Source organism: Sinocyclocheilus rhinocerous, unplaced genomic scaffold (assembly GCF_001515625.1).
Source record: "Sinocyclocheilus rhinocerous isolate Xijiao unplaced genomic scaffold, SAMN03320098_v1.1 scaffold1878, whole genome shotgun sequence".
Taxonomy (NCBI): Eukaryota; Metazoa; Chordata; class Actinopteri; order Cypriniformes; family Cyprinidae; genus Sinocyclocheilus; species Sinocyclocheilus rhinocerous.
The window spans coordinates 34,679-55,361 of NW_015630544.1; the positions used below are offsets into that span (position 1 = coordinate 34,679).

The following is a 20,683-nucleotide window of genomic DNA, read 5'->3' on the forward strand; positions in this document are numbered from 1 at the left end:
AAGAGACTTCTTTCAAAAACAAAAAGGAAAGAAAAAAAAAAAAAAAATAAATATATATATATATATATATATATACACACACACACACAATTAATTTAATAATTTACTAATAATAAATAAAACATTTTTTAGTAACTTATCAATAATAAATTAACCAATTTAAAATATATAATTATATAATTAAGTAATACTACTACTAATTTATATATATCATTTTAATATTTTTTTAAAAGTAATAATATTTTTTTATATTTTATATAACATTACTAATAATGTATATTTTATTAACAAAGATTTTAAGTAACATACTAATACTCTTTCTCTCTTTTTAAAATTCTTACATACTCAACTTGTTTACACAAAGACCACTCTCATGAAGTACATGGATCTGTAAGGTAACAGGGCTGGAACTAACAACTACTCTGATAATCTGTGGATTATTTCAACAATTAACTGAATAAGGAAAACAACACGACTGAATTCAGCTCAAACTCAGAAATCTGGGATTTAAAACGTACACCTGGAAATACACAAAGATTCAGTCAAAACAATGTTAGAACTAAATAGGATATATTTCAGATTCTGCACTATAGGCCTATTATTTATCAAATAATGAACTAATAATGAATGAATAATGATTATCAAATTAATTATAATTCAATAATATATCATTAATTACACATTGTTTTACAAAGATTTTAAGTAACATACTAAAACTCTTTCTCTCTTTTTAAAATTCTTACATACTCAACTTGTTTACACAAAGACCACTCTCATGAAGTACATGGATCTGTAAGGTAACAGGGCTGGAACTAACAACTACTCTGATAATCTGTGGATTATTTCAACAATTAACTGAATAATTCAACTCTGACTTCAACAAGTTGCTGCAGTCCTAATAAAAGCCCTAGAGCATGTAGTTTGTGTATTTTAAAAGTGTTTTAAAAGCCTGTAGATTATGAACAGTCAGTGCAGTAATGGACAAATGATGATAAAGAGAGTGAATGAGCTGTAAATGATCAGAGAAATGAACTGATACCATAAATAACGCCTCATGACTGACTGACTGATCTCAGTGTGAAGTTAATATGGCAGATGATGAGTTACGGTCATACTGTATGTGTTGCTCATATATATAAAAAATATCAAAATATATCCCTAGATCAAATGGGATGGACATCAGAGTATCATATTAGCCCCCAAAAAAAAATTATAATACAAATTTATTTATATATATATACAGTGGGTACGGAAAGTATTCAGACCCCCTTACATTTTTCACTCTTTGTTATCTTTGTTACATTTGCTAAAATTGTACACACACACACACACACACACACACACACACACACAGAGAGCATCACAAATTTTTTTTTTTAAATAAAATACATAAATAATACCTATAGAAAAAAACCCCCCGGAGAAAATACTAAACAGGATATCAAAACCAGACAGTTAAAAAAAATGCACCAGAATCAAGGAATGAAGAAAAAAACATTATTAAACATCAAAAACATTATTTAACATATATTATATGGAATATATAGCAGATTAATACTTGACCAGATCATTGTGTGAAACAATTAGCTGAAATCAGGAAGAGAATCTGGAAGGATTGGATTTCAGAAATGTAAAATGAAATAATCTAATGCAATGCATCAGGAGCAGGAAGAGCAGAAAGATGATCCTCTTCCTATCTTGCCCTTTCCAGAAATGAACACAGATATGACCATAACCGTCCACATCACGCCTGTCAGTCACATTATGAGCTGCTGCGTTTGAGTCATCAGAGAATATGAATACTGACATGAACAATGTCTAAAAGCAGTGTTCGAGGTTTGTGTGACCACAGTAGAAGTAGAAGTAGTCTTGGAGCTCATTTGAGGAAAGCTTTCATTATTCTCCCTTCAGTGTGTCATTCATTACAGAAGAGCCGTGAGTCATGAGTGAACGGTGATTTTATGATTGTATGAAATACACGCTGAGAGCAGACGCGAGGAATGAAGTCAGCTCAACCGATCCATTCAGCACCAAACTCAGTTTGAGATTTAAACCACGAGCTCCTGCAGACTAACACATCTTTCACTGAGCTTTCACGTCACAGGCCTTTGAATGAAACAAAATATAAAATAACAGTTCAATATATCTGCCTATTTGTCTATTTTGAGCATTATTCTCCACACTTACTGTGTCACTACCAACATCCACCAGCAGTCCTGGCAATAGATCACGCACTTTTTCTCTTTTCAAATACTTTTTGGGGGGAATTTTGAGCAATAATGCTGTATAATAAAAAAATTTTTTGTCGTTTAACAAATTTGCTATTCACATATATTGGCCACCCTGCTCTCTAGATATATAAATCACCATCAGTCATGGGAAAAAATATTTTCAACCATTTCAGTTCACAAAAATAATGTTTTTTTTTTTAACTGTATGAATTTTGAAATTAAATATATTCAAAAGTTTAGGGTTGGTAAAAAAAAAAATCTTGAAAGAAGTCTCTGCTATTCACCAAGGTTGCATTTATTTGACCAAAAATACAGTAAAAATTGTGAAATATTACTACAATTTAAAACAGCTGTTTTCTATGTAAATATATTCAAATGTAATTTATTTCTGTGATGATCTATCCATCCATCCATCCATCTATCTACTGTATCTCATATATATAAAATTAATTCCAAAGTAAATAAAAATTGACATGAAAATGATCATTTAATACAACTTATAGTAAAGAAGTTTAGGTAAATGTTAATTTTTAATCATTAAATTGCATTAATTTGTATCTATTATACATAAAATTTGTCCGGTTTTGAATTGATCAGATTTTGAATCCTAGTTAAAAACGCATAATCTTTTTTTATCATAATAAGCCTCTCATTGTATATCATGAATACTGTTGCTGTTTGACAAATTGCTTTTGTTCCTATATTGTAAGTTGCTTTGAATAAAAGCATCTAAATTCATAAAAAAAAGCACTGTTTGAGAATTATTTGCATTTCAGAGCAAATCCATAAATATTCAACACAGAGGCTGAGCCTGGCCTGAATTCCCAGAATTCCATGGGGTAAGTCTCCCGGCTTCACTCGTCACAGGTCCCGCTGTGATCAGCGCAGCTCCTTCATCTGTCAGTTACTCACCCTGAGCTGATTGCGAGGCGCTCAGTGACGAGCCGAGGGCCTGTAAACTATCCAGCGCCAGAGATCGACCGCCGCTAATGACTTTCAGCGGGAAACCAACTGCACCGAGAGCCAGATCAAGCTCAACCAAACACCAGAGCGACCGCACACGTCTCAGACCTTCATCTGCAATCCGTCAATGCGGTTTGCATCGCTTCAACAAATGTGTTGCAGACAGTTTCATACACATTTCTGCTCATATAACATACAACTATATTTCCCTTTAGAATAGTGTGTGCTAATCAATCTTGAGCATTACTGTTATACACTATGCTACTGTTCAAAAATTTGGAGTCAGTAACATTTTTAAAATACATTTTATACTTTTAGTAATTTTAAATTGCATTAAATTAATCAAAAGTGACAGTAAAGACATTTATAATGTTGCAAAAGATTTCTCTTTCAAATAAATTCCGTTCTTTTGATCTTTCTATTCATCTGTGAATCCTGGAAAATAAAATGTATCACAGTTTCCACAAAAATATTGGGCAGCACAACTGTTTTCAACATTGATAATAATCAGAAATGTTTCTTGAGCAGCAAATCAGCATATTAGAACGATTTCTGAAGGATCATGTGACACTGAAGACTGGAGTAATGATGCTGGAAATTCAGCAATCAATTACATTTTAACATTCACATAGAAAACAGTTAATTTAAATTATAATAATATTCCACAATTTTACTGTATATTTCATCAAATAAATTCAGCCTTGGTGAGCAAAAGAGATTTATTTAAAAAAAAAAAAAAAAGTTTACCAAACCCAAACTTTACACCATCACCTCAATTCCTGATGAATAGAATCATTAAATATTTTGATTCACCTGACATCACATAATGCCAATAAAATGGGTTCTAAATGCAATTTCATGTTAACCTTGCAGCAATGCAGCTGACTAGAAAAATAAATCTGTGTTAACCAGAAGTAACCTCTGCGCTGTCTCTAAACACAAGTCTAACGGCCAAGAGACCATTAGCTGTTCACTGCTATATTCTAGACTGGAGTGTGTGTGTGTGTGTGTTTAGAGATCACTGAACCCTCCAGCTGTCCATTTGCATTTCAGCTCTAATTGCCTTTTTCCAGATTTGTTTATACAACGAGGCAATTACTAGGAAATTAACCTTGTACTGCATCTTTATTCTATATGTAGTATATACAGAAAGACACCAAATCAACACATAATCTTTCCCTGTGCTTAACGAACATGGAGATATAATTTCATATAATGAAATTTAAAAGAATTATTCACTCAAAAATGAAAATTTGCTCATCCTCAGGCCATCCAAGATGAGTTTGTTTCTTCATCAGATTTGGAGAAATGTAGCATTGCATCAGTGTCTCAGCAATGGATGCTCTGCAGTGAATGGGTGCCGTCAGAATGAGAGTCCAAACAGCTGATAAAAACATCACAGTAATCCACACCACTCCAGTCTATCAGTTAACATCTGGAGAAGACAAAACATCTCTGTTTGTAAGAAACAAATCCATCATCAAGATGTTTTTTTAACTTCAAACCTTTGCCAAAATATAATCCATAATCCATAATAACGCTTCCTCCAGTGAAAAAGTGCATCTCCTGTTGTCTCTCACATCAAAATCCAGCCACATATTTGTTTAGAGCTGTTTTGACAAACTCATCTACATCTTGGATGGTCTGAGGGTGAGCACATTTTTGCAAATGTTCATTTTTGGGTGAACTATTCCTTTAAAACAAAGAGGGATCGTTTAAGGGACAATCCAGTTAGAATGTAGAAATTAGGCCAGGCGTGTTCTGACCCGACAGCATCACACCTTACCGCTGCTGAACTAATTAACAGCACCATCACTACTCTACTGATTTAACCCATTACAGGCCTCCTGATGGTCAAAACAGCTCTATGATCATCCATAAAGCATCCAGCACACTAGTTCCTATGAATGAGACTAGGACAGAGCAGAGACTCTTACCCCATGTCGTTGTAAACACACAGGATGTCAAACTCTTGTTCCTGTTCTGGAGCAACTGTTTACAGCCTGTAGGACCTGTAGGACCTGTGGGACCTGTGGGACCTGTAGGATCTGTGGGGTCGGTAATCCGCGTCTGGAGTCTTTCTATACAGTGAACATGGCATATATGTGCATGCAGCCCGCGAATGCAACAGCAGCAGCCGCAGAAACTAGACGTGATGACTGGGTCAGTTCCTCTTTCCCCCGCGGTTGTCTTCGCTGTAGTTCAGTAAGAGCACGGACTCGCGGGAAAGCCCGCCGGCTGTCACGCTCCGCGTTCTAATGCTTCCCGCAACGACTTTGATGACGCGCCGCGACTGTTACTTTGTAACCAGTTTGGCTTTGATGTCCCGCCGCGGCGGGGTTTTGAAGAGACTCGCGCGCGCCGTCCGGCGGACAGAAGCGGAGCTGCAGCATCATTGCGGCGCCTCTCGCCCTCTAGTGATTAGAGAGCGAAGATCCGTTCATCATACAGACATTTGTGCTGATGTAAACCCAATGAGACACTATAAACAGTCCTCACTAAGTGCAGTAAAACAATGGCTGCAAATGTTCATTTTTGGGTGAACTATTCCTTTAAAACAAAGAGGGATCGTTTAAGGGACAATCCAGTTAGAATGTAGAAATTAGGCCAGGCGTGTTCTGACCCGACAGCATCACACCTTACCGCTGCTGAACTAATTAACTGCACCATCACTACTCTACTGATTTAACCCATTACAGGCCTCCTGATGGTCAAAACAGCTCTATGATCATCCATAAAGCATCCAGCACACTGAGATGGACACTTGAGATGCAGCAGAACATATATTGTACAGTCGTCATGGCAACTAAAAAACCCCACAATGCTGGCCGTTTCATAAACAATATCCCACAACCTTTTTTCATGTTGGGTGTCATTTCTACAAGGGATTAATACAGTATCCCTTCATCTATACAGTCATAATTCCTGTATAATGTGTCCTACTAAGAGCAGGATAAATGGGTCACCAGGTGCTTTGTCCATTTTACAGTGATTTTTATAAGTGCATTTCTCTGTGCTGCTTTGCAACAATCTGTACTATATAATGCACTATAAAAATAAAGATGATTTATTAAATTATTAATTTAATAAATTTATTAATTAAAATTATTAATTAAAAATAAGGGCTGCCAGGAGATTCTTTAAAATTGTTGTTAGCGATCATATTAAAAATGGATTAATTAATCAGATGTGGCCCAAATATTGGTTAATTTATTTTAAAAAACACCTCATTCGAGGGTCTCTCTCAGGATCTGATAAAGACATTAAATCATGACTTACCTCTCTCTGTGCAACGGAAACATTCTTACTGGACAGATGAGGGTCTTTTTCTGCCATTAGAAATGAGAGAAAGAAAAAAAGAAAAACATTCATCCACCCGAACAAATACAGTTTAAATATACATTGAAAATATTGAGAAAATTAATGGCATATTTAGGTCAAGGTTGTGGTTGTTGTCTTCTTGATCATTAAATAATCTCATTAAGCAAAACCTAAACATCTATAACTAAATATAAATTATGCAAATAATAATTAAATATAAATATTCATTATTTTTATTTCATAAAATGTCTAGATCTAGGTGTTAAATGCAAGTTAAAATGCAAAGTGTGTTTCTGGTCACCATGCAGTTAAACCACCTTTTAGCTTTCTTGCAGGTCACTTTTAAAACGTGTTGGAAAAAACTGCATGTATAATGATCATTTGTATGCAATCATATTAAAGAATGTTGCTTACATGCATTATAGCATATCATACGGTGTCAAATACACAAATATACAACGACTATCTCCACAGTTTACTCACGAAGGACTGTCCTAAATAAATAAATATTCGCTTCGAAGCATACAAACAGTTTTCAGATAGTCTAATGACATCTAAAGTCTTTATTGTAGCATACCTGCAGTAATTAACTCTCTTTAAGTGCTCTGGTAAGTTCTTCTGGCTTCAGTTTCGCTCAGTTAAAGTCTCTTTAGTTCCTATGAATGAGACTAGGACAGAGCAGAGACTCTTACCCCATGTCGTTGTAAACACACAGGATGTCAAACTCTTGTTCCTGTTCTGGAGCAACTGTTTACAGCCTGTAGGACCTGTAGGACCTGTGGGACCTGTGGGACCTGTAGGATCTGTGGGGTCGGTAATCCGCGTCTGGAGTCTTTCTATACAGTGAACATGGCATATATGTGCATGCAGCCCGCGAATGCAACAGCAGCAGCCGCAGAAACTAGACGTGATGACTGGGTCAGTTCCTCTTTCCCCCGCGGTTGTCTTCGCTGTAGTTCAGTAAGAGCACGGACTCGCGGGAAAGCCCGCCGGCTGTCACGCTCCGCGTTCTAATGCTTCCCGCAACGACTTTGATGACGCGCCGCGACTGTTACTTTGTAACCAGTTTGGCTTTGATGTCCCGCCGCGGCGGGGTTTTGAAGAGACTCGCGCGCGCCGTCCGGCGGACAGAAGCGGAGCTGCAGCATCATTGCGGCGCCTCTCGCCCTCTAGTGATTAGAGAGCGAAGATCCGTTCATCATACAGACATTTGTGCTGATGTAAACCCAATGAGACACTATAAACAGTCCTCACTAAGTGCAGTAAAACAATGGCGTTACCATGCTTTTTTTTGGACATATTGTGATTTCGATATTAATTTGGTCAATTATGTTAAGAGATGTCGTCATTGTTTGTAAGGTAACAGTGAATTCAGAATGTAATGTAGATTAAAAAATGTGGCCATTGTTAGAAACACACACGTACGTTTTTTTCTAACAATGGCCAATTAACTTTTTCATGACTTTTACATTCTGTACATATATACACAGTGCATTCAGAAAGTATTCAGACCCCCTTCACGTTTTTTCTATTTTGTTATGTTGCAGCCTGATACTACAAATGTTTAAATTCATTTTTTTCTCATTAATCTACACTCCGTACCTCATAATGACAAAGTGAAAACAATTTTAGAAATGCATGTAAATTTATTTGAAAAAACCCCTGAAATAATCACATTTACATAAGTATTCAGTATTCAGTACTTAGTTGAAGCACCTTTGGCAGCAATTACAGCCTCAAATCTTTTTGGGTATGACGCAACAAGCTTTGCACACCTGGATTGGGGGATTTTCTGCCATTCTTCTTTGCAAATCCTCTCAAGCTCGGTCAGGTTGGATGGGGACCGTCGGCGGACAGCCATTTTCAGGTCTCTCCAGAGATGTTAGATAGGGTTCAAGTCAGGGCTCTGGCTGGGCCACTCCAGGACATTCACACAGTTGTCTATAAGCCACTCTTGCTTTGTGCTTAGGGTCATTGTCCTGTTGGAAGGTGACCCTTCGGCCCGGTCTTAGGTTCTGAATGCTCTGGACTGGGTTTTCATCAAGGCTAACTCAATATTTTGATGCATTGAGTTTTCTTCTACTCTAACGAGTCCCTGAGTCTCTGCTGCTGAAAAACAGCCCCACAGCACGAGGCTGCTACCAGCACACTTTACTTTTGGGCTGCTACTCTGCAGGTGATGAGCAGTGCCTGGTTTCCTTCAAACATGATGCTTAGAATTGAGGTTCATCAGACCAGAGAATCTTGTTTCTCAGAGTCTGAGGGTCCTTTAGGTGCTTTTTTGTAAATTCCAAGTGTGTTTTCATGTGTCTTCAACTGAGAGGATTGAGTTTGGCCACACCGCCATAAAGCCCAGATCGGTGGAGTGTTGCAGTGATGTTTGTCCTTCTGTAGGTTTCTCCCATCTGCATATATGATCATGGAGCTCAACTAGAGTGACCATCAGCTTCTTGGTCACCAGTCTAGACAAGGCCCTTCTCCATCGATTGCTCAGTTTGGCTGGACGACCAGCTCTTGGAAGAGTCCTGGTTGTGCCAACCTTCTTCCATTTGAGAATTATGGAAGCCACTGTGCTCTTGGGAACCTTTAGTGCAGCAGATTTTTTTTTGTAGTCTTCCCCAGATCTGTGCAACGATACAATTCTGTCTCTGATCTCTGCAGGCAGTTCCTTTGACCTCATGCAGGCATGTGATCAGCTAGAGACAAAAAAAAAAAAAAAAAAAAAAAGAAATTTAAAAAAAAAAAAAAAAAACAACAAAATTTATAATTTTGCCCCAAAATTAATAGAAAAAAATTACGAAATTTGAAAAATCTGAACATGTGCTTGTATATCTCATATTTGCCCCCCCAAAAAAAAAGAAATTTGAAGAATTTGAACGTGGTTGTATATTTCATATTTCACCCCAAATTTTAAAACAGCACTTATTATGAAAAATATATATTTTAGCACATTAAAAGATATATCTTATATTGTAATAATACATACTATTGTCCTGTAAAAAATAAAAAGCAGCATTTAATAATCATGATAACAGTATGATATAATAAACTATAATATATTATAGTAAAGTATATAGAATTGTTATTATTAAAGTACCTGCCAAAAGTTTGGAAACATTACAATTATTAATGATTTTGAAATAAATATCTTCTGCTCATCAAGGCTGAATTTATTTGATCAAAAAGTAAAAAACAAAAAAAATTGCAATATTGTGAAATGTTACAAATTAAAAAATTTTTTTTTTCAATTTTAATATATTATAAAATGTAATGTTATTCCCGTGATGCAAAGCAGAATTTTCTTCATCATTACTCCAGTTTTCAGTGTCACATGATCTTTTAGAAATCATTACAATTTATTTGATTCAAGAAACATTTCTGATTATTATCAATGTTCAAAACAATTTTGCTGCTTCATATTTTGTGTGGAAATGGCTCGTTTAAAAAAACAAAAAAAATCGTCCCTCAGAGGTCGGAAAATATGGAAATCCATATTTATACAGAAAAATCACATACCTACTCATGACTTGGTTTTTGCTCTAATATGCATTGTCAGCTGTGAGGCCTTTTATAGAGAGGTGTGTGCCTTTTCCAAATCATGTCCAATTCTTTTGTTTAACCACAGATGGACTCCAATCACAATCAAGATGTGGAAACATCTCAGCACTGATCAAGAGAAATGGGAGGCACCTGAGATAAAAGTGTTGTTGCAAAGGGTGAATACTTATGTAAATGTGATATTTCAGTTTTTTTCTTTTTAATACATTTACAGACATTTCTAAAATTCTGTTTTCACTTTGTGATTATGAGGTACAGTGTAGATTAATGAGAAAAAAAATGCATTTAAACAAGTGTAGTATCAGGCTGCAACATAACAAAATTGAAAAAAGTGAAGGGGGTCTGAATACTTTCTGAATGCACTGTGTGTGTATATATATATATATATGAAGTTTATTTGCAAAAAAAAAAGATAACTCTGTTTTTTTAAATTTTCAAAAATCATGTTTTTTATTGTGTTAGTATTTTTTCGTTATTTTTTACCCAAGCAAAATAACCCAACTGCAGTTTGACTGAGATTAATTGGAACGCACAATGAAAACACATGATTTTTGAAAATTGTTAAAAACAGTTATGTTTTTGCAAATGAACTTATACATGTTATTTTTTTTAAAACTCATTTAAACGGGTAAAAAAAAATTTTTTACTGTCTATGGTGTTATGGTAATAGAAACAGTATTTTTCAGATTTTTAGGTTTTATGTGTGATTGATGAAAACGCCACATCAGACCTGCTCTATCACTAACGAGGATGACACATTGCAGCAGGGAGTTTCTGCAATTAATACAAATTAATGTTACTTTGGAAAACCGCAAGTTCTTAAACTGTATTTATAGGATTTAACATTCCTTCTTTATTAAGGCTAGTACACATTATTAACAAGTGTCTCAAATCTGAACAGACTTTTGCATGCAATTTGCATTGAGCAAAGCCTTTTGTCATTTTCACTTGAGACCACAGAAATCAGGTTGTGAAAAAATCAACACATGAAGTGTGCTCCCTTACTGTAATCTAGCATACACCAGGTTAAAAATGCAATGGAAGCTTGTTTCTGCCACAGGATGAAAAATTAAGGTAATTGTGACATCTCACAATCCACCTTTTCTTGCAATTCTGAGAAAAAAGTCTGAATCGCAAGATAAAAACTCAGAATTGAAAGAAAAAGTCTGAATTGCCAGACAAAAGCCACAATTACCATTTTTATTTTTTATTCTGCGGCAGAAAAAAAAATTGTAAGATATAAACTCAGAATCCAGAGGAAAAAAAGTCAATACAATGCACAAAGCAAACTTGGAAGTGCAAGAAAAGAGTTTTGATTTTTTGATTTTTAACGTTTCAATTGCAATCATAACTTTGAATGAATTTATTCTGTGGCAGAAACAAGCTTCCATTTACAAGGCCAAAAATGTGTACACAAAAACAAAAAAAGGACAAAAATAAAAAAAGACGTTAAACTGAGAACTGCATTGGGTGAAAGAAAGCAACATTTATTCATAACGTTACAAGTAGTACATATTGTGGGGGTGAAAAGTTTTTCCACAAAACAAAATCCTGAATTATACTTCATATCCTGATGTTTCTCCAGTGTTCCTCTTCATTGCAAGTTAAAGCATATAAATGTATTGTACATTTCAGTCAAATTTGATGCAATTTTCGCAGCAGAACCTCTTCATACTCGATTAAAACAAGAATGCATCGCTGTGGATCACCTTGGCCTTGTTGTGGATGTTAGCATCTCATTGTCATCGGCAACAGTTTGGCTGACGTCGTATCAAATCTGAGCACTGATATTTACAGTTGAAGTATGAAAGGTGAAAACTAAACTGTATACAGGAATTTCAGAGAATGAGTTCATTCTAAAACGAGAGGTTAACATGAAAAAGTCGCATCGACATTTCTGCGACCTCGGTTATGAACGAATCATGATTGTCTTGTGGGCAACGGAAAAAAGAGAAAGCGAAGGATGTGAACTTAAAACGAATCTGTGCTCGATGCTATAAAATGCGAGTGGTGGTGGGTAATATCAAACAGTCAAAAGGGCTGCGAGTATGAAGTAACAGCAAGGTATAAACACTCCAAAGTAAAAGTACAAAGTTGAGGCGACTAGCATCGGTCGGAACAGATGTTAAAAGCTGCCGTAAAACTCTGAATGGGTCCGTCGAAACCAAATTAACTCGAGCAATTTCCACACTGAGAGAGGTTACGAGAACTTCACGTCAGTATGGGGGGGAAAAACAAAACTACAATCTATCACAACACAAATAATAATGAAGGAGGGCATTCTGAAAACACACACACACACCTGTTGGCGGCGTAAAACCGCCCGCTCTCACTGACATCATCATCATCCTCATCATCATCATAACAACGCAAGAGCGCAGGACGAGCCTCTTACGGTCAGACACAAAAACAGCGAGAATCTCACCTGTCTGTGCTTCACATAGGTGCGGCGATCTCCTTCCGCTTTCTCTGAGGCGCAACTAAATTCGATTCGGGCACAACGATAATATGACTGCGTCCTGACTGGACAGAATAGCAGTGGGAGGGGTTTACTGTGATTGACATATTTGTCTCATATAAAATCGAACAGCTTCAGACGAGCAAGTTTCACCTGATTGGACAGAATAGCAGTGGGAGGGGTTTACTGTGATTGACATATTTGTCTCATATAAAATCGAACAGCTTCAGACGAGCAAGTTTCACCTGATTGGACAGAATAGCAGTGGGAGGGGTTTACTGTGATTGACACATTAGTCTCAGATTCAGATGATCGCGTTTCACCTGATTGGACAGTGGGAGGAGTTTGCTTTGATTGACACATCAAATCGAACAGACCCAGATGAACGAGTTTCACCTGATTTTGACACTCCTGACCCACAGATCCCGGTGGTTTGGATCGATTTTGAAGCCACATCTAAATCAAGCAAGCGGTTCTACTTCACTGCTTTTATTCTAGTTGAACAAAAAACATTTTAAAACAGAGGAAAATAAGAAAGGATAGATCCGTCGGTCCCTCGGCAAAGGACAGAACACTTAAAAGGAATTTTTAAACATCCCAAAGCCATTTCTACCCCAAATCACCTAGCGGAGAGCGGATGAGATGTGACGGGCCCTCCGTTCGACGCGGCACCTCTACCCTCCCGGACTTCAGGCGGAAAACGTTCCTCAAAGTTGAATCGTCCTTCAGAGTGTCCTAGCACCTCGGGTTGGAGACAAGAGGCGCTCCGAAACAAAACGCGAAAACTCTTGCCGCAGGCGTCCGTTCTCTCAAAGATGAGCGGTGGTAGAACCTGAATGTCAGATGTCAACTTTGAGGGGAACTCTTACTTTCCCGAAAATCAGCTGCTCGAAAAGCGTTTATAATTACTTGAAATACGTCACCCCCTCTCTCAGCTCGTGGAGACGACAGAGCAAGCGTGGTTTTTGCAGGTAGTTTTAAGAGAACTTCATCTTGGCTCCGTCTCTGTTGGCAGGGCAAGGCCTGAGGCTGACGTCGGCAGCCAGGCGAGAGAGAGAGGAGGCCGGGAAGGGCCCCTGCGCTCCAGGAGCCTCCTCCACGTTGCGGAGTTGCAGATCGAAGATCTCGTGTTTGGTCTCCTCCTAACACTGCGTCTCCCCTCTCCTCCCCGTCCTCAACGAATGGTGGATGTAGTCCGCCACTCACACGTTCTCTTTCGTCCTGTCCAGCTTCACTCCCTCCTGTGATTGGTTTGATTCTCTCCTGTTGCTCTCACACCATGGTGCTTCAGTTGTAACAGTGGTAAACGGGCATCCATGTTTGTTCTTTTTTTATATTTACCCATATTTAAAATGCTGATGAACTAAGCTCAGCACAGGCCTAGCTCCTGTTCCAACAACCTGCGGACACAGACAGAGAAATCCGACAGCGTTAGCAATGTGGGAACTTACACACATGAGGTGTTTTTCCATTCATAAACAGCTAGACCAAAGAGCAAAATGGATCAGAATAAAAACACAAAGATGTTACTGTAAACATAATTAGCTACTGTTTTTAAAATGGAAAAAAAAAACATCAGGTTTGCAAAATGGGCTCCACGGAGAAAAGATTTTAATTTATTTGTTTTTGTATTTCATTTTAGTTAAGGTTTTAGACATTTTGTTGTGCTTTTCTTTCATTTTTATTCTTGTTTTAATTTCTTATTAATTGAATAGTTTTAATTTTATTTTTATATTTAGTTTTTAATAAAATTTTAGTTAAAGTTTTAATAACTTCATTGTTTTCTTAAATTTTTATTACGGTTTTAATTTATTACTAATTTAATAGAATTTTATAGTATTATATTTTGATGCCTATTTATTATTTATTAAATATATATTTTTATTTGCTAGTTTTAGTTTAAGCTTTAGTGATTTGTGTGTGTGTATACATAAAAAAAAAAAGAAACAGCACAGATAAAACTCATTTTATGCATTTTGGGTGTCGGCTATATAGACATCAATTACACTAAACAGATTAGTAAATTAATGCACAGTACAGTTCAAATAAGTTTGGCATCGGTAAGATTTTTTAAATGTTTGAAGGAAGTCTCTTCTGCTCACTAGGACTGCATTTATTCGATCAAAAAATCAGTAAAAACAGCAATATCATGAAATATTTTTACAACTTTTCAATTTGAATACATTATAAAATGTAATTTATTCCTGTGATGCGCAGCTGAATTTTCAGCATCATTACTGCAGTCTTCAGTGTCACACGATCTTCAGAAATCATTCTAATATGCTGCTCAAGAAACATTTCTGATTATTATCAATGTTGAAAACAGTTGTGCTGCCCAATATTTTTGTGGAAACTGAGATACATTTTATTTTTCAGGATTCACAGATGAATGGAAAGTTCAAAAGAACATCATTTATCTTTTGAAACATTGTCTTTACTGTCACTTTTGATTAATTTAATGCGCCCTTACAGAATAAAAGTATTAATTTCTTTAAAAATGCATATCTGACTCAGTAGTGTATGCTTGGTCTTTTAAGATGCGTGTGTCGTCTTACACTCTAGTACTGTGAGAGTCCAGTCACTCCGTGTTGATATGCCCGTTCGCCCTGGTAGGTGGAATCCTGGGAAAGCGCCACGTCCATCTGGGATTTGAACTCATCACCCAGGTAGCTGTCCTGTTTCACACAAAAGACAAAAACAATATGTAAAATTACAGAATTAACAAAACAAGGTCACTTTAACACAGACTCAAGAGGCTTATATCTCATATAAAGGCGTGAACATCCCACACAAATGTGAGCATGTGTACCTGTGAGAGCTCAGGCTGGGACAGTCCAGGCTGGCTCATCTGTGACGGCTGGCTCATGGTGATGTAGCCCTGGGTCAGTGGACCCTGAGAGAAGGGCTGGGACACCAGGTCCTGACTGGCCTGGCTGCCTGGCATGTTGGCCTGCCCGCTGCCGTGATTACCGGTGCCACGGTTCCTCTGACGACCTCCACGACCCCCGGTCTTACCTTTAGGAGCACCACGACCTGTAAACAGACAGAGAACCGATTAATATCGTATTCCTGATTCAGTCCTGCTTCACCTCTTGTCACTCCATCCATAGCTTCTTTCTATATCTCTTTAAAAGTAGCTAATAGGGCTGGGTGGTATATCGAGTTATTACGATATGTGACCCTGGAGCACAAAAGCAGTCTTAAGTCGCTGGGGTATATTTGTAGCAATAGCCAACAATATATGTAGAATTTTAAACTTACAAGTAAATGTATTTTTATGATAGCACTGATTGTAAAGTGACTGTAATGGGTTAATCAAAATAGCCTAATACTAGTCTGTGCTTTTGCTCTTATTTATTTTCATTTTTAGTTCAGTGAATTTAACTTCTGTTTTAAAAGCATTATTTTTTTTTTTTTTAGATTGTAATGTTACAATGCTAGAATAAAATGTGATTTTGACCATTTTTTGCACATAATATATAGGCTTACATTGTTTTTTATTAGTTTTCATAGCATTTAATATGTACTGTTTCGTTGGACAACATTGAGCGGTATGTAAAATATATATATTAAATACAGATAAAAAAAAAAAATAAAAATAAAATCCAGATACAAAAATGAAAATACTGAGATATATACCGTAGATCACAAATCGGCCAAAAATACAGAGATAGGAATTCTTGCCCATATCGCCCAGCCCTAGTAGCTAGAAAAAGGCAATACAAAATGCTGCAACAAAAAGTAATGCTAGTCAAGGTTTCTTGTTCAAAAAGCAGTAGTTTAGTGTTCTGGAGTTTTCTCTCACCAGCAGCAGGTCCGTTCACCTGGCCCAGGTACCCAGGTGGAGGCATGGGAGGCATGACCAGATTGAATGGGATGGGGATGTTCATGGAGCCCATCGGGTTCGGCCCAGTCCCGATCATGCCGACCTGGTCATGGGTCTGGAAGTACATATTAGATGGACGCCCTGTAAAGACAGACAAAGCAGTGACAAATTAAATATGTATTTTTCCACAAATAACCATTTCAAAAGCAACTCATCATTAAACAACGGTGTTATTTGACTATCATTTGTATACCATTACAATTTTTGTTCATATTTTGAATTAGATTATATTTTTATTTTTTATATTTACGTTAAAATTTTTATATAAAATATAGTTATATAATTTTTATTTTTATATTTTTTGTTTTCTCGTCATTTTTTATTTATTTTTGTTTTAAATTTAGTTTCGTCTTTATTCATTTTTATTTATTAGCTTTAGTTTATTTAGTTTTAAATAAGTTTACCTTTTTCATATTTTATTTCAATTACTTTTTTTTTTATTTTAAGTGACTTTTTTATGGTTTCAGTTTTAGTTAACGTTAACAGAATAACACTGGATTCTTTTGGTTGATGCTTAAACTAACCAATTAAATTAGTTTGATCATGTTGATCAACAAGAAAAATACCAAATAAGAATTTTATTTGTAAATAAGAAACTAAATTAGAACTAATCCACTGCAACTGCATTGTATTGAGATGTGAGAAGTAGTATGTGATTGCTTTCTCACCGGTGCTGCTGCGATCATACACGGATCCAGGAATCATGGCCTCTCTCGCGTCATACATGGCGGTACTCATGAAACGGGCTCCCTGAAAAACAATTTCCATTATTAGCAGAAATATTTTGTGACTTGTGTTTTTTTTTTTTCCTTATTTGAAACTTCTTTGTTACCTTGATGGTGAATGTAATGTTATAGATGCATACAAGCACTAATAATGCATACTGTAATAAACGCAATTGCAATTAACCAGCTTTGCATGCACAAAAAGCATGAAAAGACTATTTCTGCGCCAGAAGTAACCCTGATTTGTGTGCGTGTTACTCACAGGGTTGATGGTGTTGACCAGCTTGCGTGGTTTGCTGAACTGCATGAGGCTCTCTCTCAGGTTGTTCAGCGGTCCTTCCACCAGAACCTTCTGCTCCTTGTAGTAGTTCAGCAGGTGGTTCCACAGAGGCTGCTTGGACAGAGCCTTAGGATTGCCCACAATGATCACGCCATATCTGCACACATACACATTTGAGCACATGACTAGAGCTATCCACCTACATTTGTTATTTATTCACACATTTTACTTGAAGCAAAACATACTGTAAATCAGTTTTTTTTTGTGTGCAAAAATACATAATATACAATGTACTGTATATACAGGTGCATCTCAATAAATTAGAATGTCGTGGAAAAGTTCATTTATTTCAGTAATTCAACTCAAATTGTGAAACGTGTATTAAATAAATTCAATGCACACAGACTGAAGTAGTTTAAGTCTTTGGTTCTTTTAATTGTGATGATTTTGGCTCACATTTAACAAAAATTTTTTAATTTTGTTAAAACAATTAAAAGAACCAAAGACTTAAACTACTTCAGTCTGTGTGCATTGAATTTATTTAATACACGAGTTTCACAATTTGAGTTGAATTACTGAAATAAATGAACTTTTCCACGACATTCTAATTTATTGAGATGCACCTGTACATAATGTTTTGCAAAAATACACATTTTCCCCCCCAAATTCTGTTTTCCATTTAAATGTTTCTATATTCCATTTTAATAACCAAAAAGCATGTCTAATAAATTTAATTCATAAAAATGTTACAATTTATTTACATTTTTGCAATAATATTGCTTTATGAAATGTGTCATCTAAGAAATTCTGTTGTCTATTTTACTTTTTCTGGGTTTTATGTTTTACAATTAAAAGCAAATTTATTATTAGAGACAATCAAATTTAATTTAAATGATTAAAATCTTTTTTTTTTTTTTAAATCAAATGAACATTTCCTTTTATTTCTTGACAAAGTGCTGCACAAAAAAGGTTTACCGTTTAAATTAAAACATTAATAAAAATGTGTGATTTTTAATACATATTTAATGAAATACATTATTCTTTATTACTACTTAAAGAAGCACATATACTCTACAAAACATAATTAATGTCATATAACAAAACATAAGAAATGTAATTGTCATAATTTCTTCAAATAAAACCAAACTTTTATTTTGGTGGGTTGTAGTGAAGACCTTTGAGTTTTTGTGTGTATCTGACCATAGTTTTCTCAAATTAAATGGTGAAATGCTGGTGAAGTGACTCTCAGAGCAGCTCTGGAGAAGTTTGTGTGTTCATGTCCTCATATATTGAGACGACAGACACTGAAAACACCACAAGCATCATGTGTGCTTCAGTGTGAGTAGTAGATGAAACTGAGACATGCAAAAACAGATCAAGTTTATAGCCCTATTTTTGATTTATTCTGCCAAAATTCGCCATATTCTGTGACATTCTGTTTTATAAAGTAAATTCCATTTTTATGACTGGAATCTGCAATTGTCTGTGTTAAACATGTTAGTTTAAATGCATCTCTGCCGTGCATACAGACACCTGAATGATACTGACTGTAAAATGAGGTGTAATAAATTACTGCACCTTACTCTAAGTCTGCTATTGTTACCTGGCTCTGGTTAGCGCCACATTGAGACGTCGTGGGTCATTCAGGAAGCCGATGCCCTGGTGCTCGTTAGCTCTGACACAAGACAGGATGATGAAGTCCTTCTCTCTGCCCTGGAACGCATCCACGCTGGCGATCTCCACCTCCTGTAGACACACACAGGCATCAATACATCACTGACACGCTGCTGTGTGATACTGGATGTCCAACAGCCATTAAAAACTTCCAGTACTAGAGCAATAACAATCTTACACCAAAATGTGCTTTTCTTGACACCCTAAATTGCCACAGTGAGTGTCTAGAGCAGTGTTTCCCAACCGGGGTGCTGTCTGTCGAGAGCAGGGGTGCAGTGTAAAAAAATCATTTTTTAAGATTTTTAAATTGCTAAAATGTTCAAAAGCATCTATTGTATAATATCCATTTCTGATGTTGCCAATAATTAGAGATGCACCGAAATTCCGGCTGCTGAAAATGAGTTCACCATAGCTTTCTAGGACTAAATATTATTTGGATATAATTGGTAAAAAAAAAAAAAAAACTAAATTCCTTAATAGCCCTACTGTTAGACCTACCTGAAAAACTAAAAAGCTATTTATTTCATTTGTATCGTTATTATTTTTTGTGCTATCATTAGTATCATTATTCAATTCAAAGTTTGAAATCAAGCTATCTTGTGCTACTGCAACAAAATTACCCCACTGTAAAATCTTGAGTGAGCAAAAATTTGTGAGATAGCTAGTTATAATGGTAATTAAACAATGTTTACATATAAATAAAAGCCTACATGAAAATCTGTCATATAAATTGGTCTCTTCATTAGAAATTAGCCTACTGATTGCCACCATTGATGGACAAAAAAATTAAATAATATAAAAAATATCTGTATTACAGTAGCCTATATTCTGCAGTTCTTCCCTGCTGTACCGAATATCTATACTTTTCAAGGTATCATATCAAAGTTAGAAATTCAAGTATTGTGACAAAATAAATTTTGTAGGGTGCCACAAATCTGTTAAAATTTCCAAAGGGTGCCGCGGCTAAAAATTTTGGGAAACACTGGTCTAGAGTACACTTATGCAACAGAATGGCTGAAACCAGTCTGCAGGGATGTTTGCAGGTGTTGTTTGGACTCTGTACCTGGTATAGTTTGGTGTGCAGTGAGCCGCTGAACTGCATGTACTGCACCAGGTAAGAGCGCTGGCCCTCGTATGGTGTAATGATGCCGATCTGGTCGGGTTTGGCTCCGGCCTTCAGCAGACGGGTGGTGATCTTCTCCACATTAGCAGCCTCAGTCCTGAACACAGAGAGAAGATTTTATCAGACCGGCCCTTTGAATGAGCTTCATCTAATGCTGGTAAGGAGCATTTATGAATAAGCTTATGAATTTTCAAAGGTTTCTGTTCTTCCAGTAGTCTCACATAACCAGACTTTTGACTGATGACATAAATTCACTTATACAAGAAGAGGTCAACTGACCGACATTTTATATGTATATAAATTAGGGATGTAACGATTAACCGCGAGCTGGTTGAAAATCGATTCAAATATGTGACGATTCAAATCGGTTGAGATGCTAAACAAATCGCGATTCATTTAGGGGTAGTTTATGAATCCATGTCTGAGGGGAACGTGCTGTCTTTAGAAAAGTTTAGATGCAGGGC

The 20,683-nt window shown here is 36.2% G+C and overlaps 2 protein-coding genes across 2 annotated transcripts in view; both read right to left on the reverse strand.

The window, feature by feature from the left end:
* LOC107740544 (homer protein homolog 3-like) overlaps nt 1-12,570 on the reverse strand; it is a 40,379-nt gene extending 27,809 nt beyond the window's left edge. Inside the window, exons 1-2 of the mRNA XM_016552988.1 lie at nt 12,499-12,570; nt 6,474-6,523 (exon numbers count right to left, since the gene is read on the reverse strand). Of these exons, the coding sequence (XP_016408474.1) occupies nt 6,474-6,496 (23 nt within the window). The 5' untranslated portion in view covers nt 6,497-6,523; nt 12,499-12,570. The remainder of the gene's footprint in view (nt 1-6,473; nt 6,524-12,498) is intronic.
* A 422-nt stretch (nt 12,571-12,992) lies between these two features.
* The window catches only part of LOC107740548 (regulator of nonsense transcripts 1-like), a 21,669-nt gene continuing 13,978 nt past the window's right edge, over nt 12,993-20,683 (reverse strand). The window contains 8 exon segments of the mRNA XM_016552992.1: nt 12,993-13,931; nt 15,087-15,206; nt 15,341-15,564; nt 16,337-16,498; nt 17,086-17,167; nt 17,405-17,579; nt 19,026-19,168; nt 20,160-20,316. Of these exon segments, the coding sequence (XP_016408478.1) occupies nt 15,090-15,206; nt 15,341-15,564; nt 16,337-16,498; nt 17,086-17,167; nt 17,405-17,579; nt 19,026-19,168; nt 20,160-20,316 (1,060 nt within the window). The 3' untranslated portion in view covers nt 12,993-13,931; nt 15,087-15,089.